The sequence below is a fragment of the Lepidochelys olivacea genome (genome assembly GCF_965140295.1).
Source record: "Lepidochelys olivacea isolate rLepOli2 genome assembly, chromosome: 28".
NCBI classification, from domain to species: Eukaryota; Metazoa; Chordata; order Testudines; family Cheloniidae; genus Lepidochelys; species Lepidochelys olivacea.
This window is the reverse complement of record NC_140438.1, coordinates 776,798-782,797: the sequence shown is the minus strand read 5'-3', so window position 1 is coordinate 782,797 and position 6,000 is coordinate 776,798. Positions and strand designations below refer to the sequence as shown.

At 78.8% G+C, this 6,000-nt stretch overlaps 1 protein-coding gene across 1 annotated transcript; it reads right to left on the bottom strand.

Moving 5' to 3' along the window:
* Positions 1 to 217: 217 nt before the first annotated feature.
* On the bottom strand, positions 218 to 5,639 carry PSMB6 (proteasome 20S subunit beta 6). The gene is made up of 6 exons (XM_084616119.1): positions 5,492 to 5,639; positions 4,420 to 4,487; positions 2,814 to 2,942; positions 1,953 to 2,085; positions 520 to 664; positions 218 to 412 (listed from the first exon to the last, which is right to left on the bottom strand). Exons 1-6 carry the CDS (start codon positions 5,573 to 5,575, stop codon positions 285 to 287), a joined length of 687 nt encoding a protein of 228 aa, XP_084472245.1. The 5' UTR covers positions 5,576 to 5,639; the 3' UTR covers positions 218 to 284.
* Between the last annotated feature and the right edge of the window lie 361 nt (positions 5,640 to 6,000).

Genomic DNA, 6,000 nt, shown 5'->3' with positions numbered 1-6,000 from the left:
AGCCCCCACTCCCCTCCCAGAGTCGGGGACAGAACCCAGGAGTCCTGGCACCCAGCCCCCCCACTCTAACCCACCAGCCCCCACTCCCCTCCCAGAGTCGGGGACAGAACCCAGGAGTCCTGGCACCCAGCCCCCCCACTCTAACCCACCAGCCCCCACTCCCCTCCCAGAGCCGGGGAGAGAACCCAGGCGTCCGGCTGGAATGACAGAGGCCGGGTGCGGGGTGTGATAGTTTATTCCGTCCATCGCCCGGGGTGGGGGGCGGCGTGTGGGTGGCGCCCCCCTCAGGCGGCGGCGAAGCGCGGCAGCTGGTTGCCCAGGAGGACCTTCCGCTCCACGCCCTGCTCCGTGATGGCGGCCAGCCGGATCACCCCGCCGCTGGATCCGTCCCGGTCCATGGCCAACGCCAGCGCTGCAAGGGGAGGGGAGAGCAGAGCGCTGTCAGGGGGGAGGGGCACGCCCGGACTCCTGGGTCCCCCCCTCTGCCCAACGGCTGGGAGGGGCGGGGGCAGGACGTACCGTTGGCCGTGAAGCTCAGACATTCCTCCTGGCTCATGCCCGGCTTGTAGGAGGCGTCGACGAAGCCGTAGACGTAGGAGCTGCCCGAGCCGCCCACCGAGAAGGGCTGACGGACCATCATCCCGCCCATGGGCACCGAGAACACCTGGGGAGAGAGAGACAGCGAGCACGTCTGGGGGGCGCCGGGCGACACGGGGCCCCGCGCCGAGACGCGCCCAGCTCTGGGGCGGGGCGCCGGGCGACCCGGGGCCCCGCGCCGAGACGCGCCCAGCTCTGGGGCGGGGCGGCGGGCGACCCGGGGCCCCGCGCCGAGACGCGCCCAGCTCTGGGGCGGGGCGGCGGGCGACCCGGGGCCCCGCGCCGAGACGCGCCCAGCTCTGGGGCGGGGCGGCGGGCGACCCGGGGCCCCGCGCCGAGACGCGCCCAGCTCTGGGGCGGGGCGGCGGGCGACCCGGGGCCCCGCGCCGAGACGCGCCCAGCTCTGGGGCGGGGCGGCGGGCGACCCGGGGCCCCGCGCCGAGACGCGCCCAGCTCTGGGGCGGGGCGGCGGGCGACCCGGGGCCCCGCGCCGAGACGCGCCCAGCTCTGGGGCGGGGCGGCGGGCAACCCGGGGCCCCGCGCCGAGACGCGCCCAGCTCTGGGGCGGGGCGGCGGGCGACCCGGGGCCCCGCGCCGAGACGCGCCGTGCTCTGGGGCGGGGCGCCGGGCGACCCGGGGCCCCTCGCCGAGACGCGCCCAGCTCTGGGGCGGGGCGCCGGGCGACCCGGGGCCCCTCGCCGAGACGCGCCCAGCTCTGGGGCGGGGCGGCGGGCGACCCGGGGCCCCGCGCCGAGACGCGCCCAGCTCTGGGGCGGGGCGCCGGGGGACCCGGGGCCCCTCGCCGAGACGCGCCGTGCTCTGGGGCGGGGCGCCGGGGGACCCGGGGCCCCTCGCCGAGACGCGCCGTGCTCTGGGGCGGGGCGCCGGGGGACCCGGGGCCCCTCGCCGAGACGCGCCGTGCTCTGGGGCGGGGCGCCGGGGGACCCGGGGCCCCTCGCCGAGACGCGCCGTGCTCTGGGGCGGGGCGCCGGGCGACTCGGGGCCCCTCGCCGAGACGTGCCCAGCTCTGGGGTGGGGCGCCGGGTGACCCGGGGCCCCTCGCCGAGACACGCCCAGCTCTGGGGCGGGGCGCCGGGCGACCCGGGGCCCCTTGCCCGGCGGGCGGCTGTTTCAGACGCGGCGCAGGGCTCTGGACAGGAAGTGAAGGACCCTGTATCTCAGGGACACTCCATGGGGGCAGAGATTGGAGGATGCAGAACGGAAGGGACATGGGGCCCAGGTGCCGGCCCTGCCTGCCAGGGGAGACCCCCCAGCGCCACCGGGAGCACCGGGGCAGCCCTGGCTCCGCAGCGCCCCCGGTGGCCGGGCCCCGGTACCCCGCCCGCCGGGCTCACCTGCCCCCCCTTGCGCCTGTCCCAGCCGGCGACGATGACGCTGGCCATGAGGTCCTCGCGGTACCGGTAACACATCTCCTTGAAGAGGCTGGCGGCCGTGTGCACCAGGGGCGGCTCGTCCAGCTCGATGCTGCGGGGCAGGGAACCGCCGTCAGGGGCCTGGCGGGCTGCGGGGGGCGGGCCTGTCCCCTCCAGCGGGTGTGGGGGCCTGGCGGGCTCCGGGGGGCGGGAATGGGGCACGGGCCTGTCCCCTCCAGCGGGTGTGGGGGGCCTGGCGGGCTCCGGGGGGGGCGGGGAATGGGGCACAGGGCCTGTCCCCTCTAGGGGGTGCCGACTCCCACCGGCCGCAGGGGGCCTGGCAGGCTCAGGGGGGCGGGGCCAGTACCTGTGGAAGCCCAGCTGATAGGCCACAGCATCAGCGATGGCGGGCGGGGAATGGACCTGGGGCTGAGGGGGCAGGGCCAGGGACCAGGGGGCGGGGCCAGGGACCTGTGGAAGCCCAGCTGATAGGCCACGGCGATGGCGGGCAGGGAATGGACCTGGGGCAGAGGGGGCGGGGCCAGGGACCCAGGGGGCAGGGCCAGGGGCCCAGGGGGCGGGGCTGGTACCTGTGGAAGCCCAGCTGATAGGCCACGGCATCGGTGATGGCGGGCGGGGAACGGACCTGGGGCAGAGGGGGCGGGGCCAGGGGCCCAGGGGGCGGGGCCAGGGACCCAGGGGGGCGGGGCTGGTACCTGTGGAAGCCCAGCTGATAGGCCCACGGCATCGGTGATGGCGGGCGGGGAACGGACCTGGGGCAGAGGGGGCGGGGCCAGGGGCCCAGGGGGCGGGGCCAGGGGCCCAGGGGCGGGGCCGGTACTGTGGAAGCCCAGCTGATAGGCCACGGCGTCGGCGATGGCCTGGGTGTCGGCGGCGGAGCCGGAGCGGCAGCAGAAGATGCGCTCGTGGATTGGCGTCAGTTTGTCCGTCACCCGATTGGCTACGTAGGAGCTGCGGGAGGCGGAGCCGGATCATGCCCCGCCCCCGGGGACCCCCCCCTAACCCGGCCCCCGACACCCCCCCGAGCCCCGGGGACCCCCCAACCCGGCCCCCGACACCCCCCCGAGCCCCGGGGACTCCCCCCAACCCGGCCCCCACTCCCCCCCCCCGAGCCCCGGGGACCCCCCCCAACCCGGCCCCCACTCCCCCCCCCCGAGCACCGGGGACCCCCCCAACCCGGCCCCCACTCCCCCCCCGAGCCCCCGGGGACCCCCCCTAACCCGTCCCCCCACTCCCCCCCCCGAGCCCCCGGGGACCCCCCCAACCCGTCCCCACTCCCCCCCCCGAGCCCCGGGGACCCCCCCAACCCGTCCCCACTCCCCCCCGAGCCCCCGGGGACCCCCCCAACCCGTCCCCCACTCCCCCCCCCCGAGCCCCGGGGACCCCCCCAACCCGTCCCCCACTCCCCCCCCGGCCCCCGGGGACCCCCCTAACCCGTCCCCACTCCCCCCCCGAGCCCCGGGACCCCCCCCAACCCGTCCCCCACTCCCCCCCCCCGAGCCCCCGGGGACCCCCCTAACCCGTCCCCCACTCCCCCCCCCGAGCCCCGGGGACCCCCCTAACCCGTCCCCCACTCCCCCCCCGAGCCCCCGGGGACCCCCCTAACCCGTCCCCCACTCCCCCCCCGAGCCCCGGGGACCCCCCCTAACCCGTCCCCCACTCCCCCCCCGAGCCCCGGGGACCCCCCCAACCCGTCCCCCACTCCCCCCCCGAGCCCCGGGGACCCCCCCAACCCGTCCCCCACTCCCCCCCCCCGAGCCCCGGGGACCCCCCCAACCCGTCCCCCACTCCCCCCCCCCGAGCCCCCGGGGACCCCCCCACCCGTCCCCCACTCCCCCCCCCCCGAGCCCCGGGGACCCCCCCAACCCGTCCCCCACTCCCCCCCCCGAGCCCCCGGGGACCCCCCCTAACCCGTCCCCCACTCCCCCCCCGAGCCCCGGGGACCCCCCCTAACCCGTCCCCCACTCCCCCCCCCGAGCCCCGGGGACCCCCCTAACCCGTCCCCCACTCCCCCCCCGAGCCCCCGGGGACCCCCCCTAACCCGTCCCCCACTCCCCCCCCCGAGCCCCCGGGGACCCCCCCAACCCGTCCCCCCACTCCCCCCCCCGAGCCCCGGGGACCCCCCCAACCCGTCCCCCACTCCCCCCCCCCGAGCCCCGGGGACCCCCCCTAACCCGTCCCCCACTCCCCCCGAGCCCCGGGGACCCCTAAGGTCACGAAGCCCCGCGGACAGGGAGCTAGATCCAGCCGCCGACGGGAGCCCGCCCGCCCCTCGGACGCGGCCCCCGGGGGGGCCGGGGAGACCCCTTGCGAGAACCAGGGCCCGGCCCGGGCCTGAGACCGACACAAACCCATTGGCGGGGGCGGGGGGGGGAGCTGCGGACCAGCCCCCCCGCCCCCACCCCGGCCAGCCCCCCGCCCCGCTCACCCCGTGGTGGTCCGGGAGTCGGCGCCGATCACGACCCCCCCGTCGAACTCCACGGCGATGATGGTCGTCTGGGGGGAGAAGGGGGAGTGAGTGCGGCCCCCGCCCCGGCCCCTGGGGGCCAGACAGCCCGGGGGGGGGCCTTGAGTCCTCCTGAGACCCCCCCTCGCCCCACCCACCCCCTCTGCCCCCTGTCCCCACCCCTCCAAACCCCCCCCGGGACTCCCCTCTGCCCCCCCAGGGGCCCCCCAAACACCCCCGCCTCCACCGTCCCCGCCCCTAACCCCCCGGGGACCCCCCCCGCCCTCCTGCCCCCCCTGCCCCCCAACCCCCCGCCCCTAACCCCCCCGGGACCCCTCCTCGCCCCTCCCACCCCCTCTGCCCCCCAACCCCCCCGCCCCTAACCCCCCCGGGGACCCCTCCTCGCCCCCCTGCCCCCCAACCCCCCGCCCCTAACTCCCCCGGGACCCCTCCTCGCCCCTCCCACCCCCTCTGCCCCCCTAACCCCCCCAGGACCCCTCCTCGCCCCCCTGCCCCCCCTCTGCCCCCCAACCCCCCCCGCCCCTAACCCCCCCCGGGGACCCCCCCCGCCCTCCTGCCCCCCCTGCCCCCCAACCCCCCGCCCCTAACCCCCCGGGACCCCTCCTCGCCCCTCCCACCCCCTCTGCCCCCCAACCCCCCCGCCCCTAACCCCCCCGGGACCCCTCCTCGCCCCTCCCACCCCCTCTGCCCCCAACCCCCCCGCCCCTAACCCCCCCGGGACCCCTCCTCGCCCCTCCCACCCCCTCTGCCCCCAAATCCCCCCGGGGACCCCTCCTCATCCCCCTGCCCCCCCTCTGCCCCCTAACCCCCCCCTGCCCCCCAACCCCCCCGCCCCTAACCCCCCCGGGACCCCTCCTCGCCCCCCTGCCCCCCCTCTGCCCCCCAACCCCCCCCGCCCCTAACCCCCCCGGGACCCCTCCTCGCCCCTCCCACCCCCTCTGCCCCCCAAACACCCCCGCCTCCACCGTCCCCGCCCCTAACCCCCGCGGGACCCCTCCTCATCCCCCTGCCCCCCCGGGGCCCCCCCGCTCACCCCGGTGCTCAGGGGCCGCCCCGCCCAGTCCGGGAACCGCCCCGCGGGCCCGACCCCGACCCCGGCCACCGCCGCCGCCGCCATGTTCCCCGGCACCGCGCGACACTGTCGCAAAACCGGCCCCTGCGCGCGGCGGGGAGGATGGCTAAGCGGTTTTACGACAATTCCCACTTACCCGACCCCCCACCGCGCGGCCTCGCTTTACGGCAGCGCGAGACGGCTCTTTTTTCTCCGGGCGGGGGAAGGGGAGGACGGCGACGCTTTACGGCAACGCGCAGCCCTCGCGGCTTTGCCGTTTTACGGCAGCCGCCGGCGTCGCGCTTTACGGCGGGGAGGGGCATTCCGCCTTCGCGCCGTCTTTCCGACACCTGGCCCTTGCGTCACAGCGCCGAGGCGGAGTTCACGACACATGGGGCGGTGCTGCTTTACGGCGGTGGGGCAGCCAGGCTCCGGCGTTGCTTTACGGCAGCGGGTCCGATCCCCTTTGCGACGCCAGCCGGGTCCGCTTT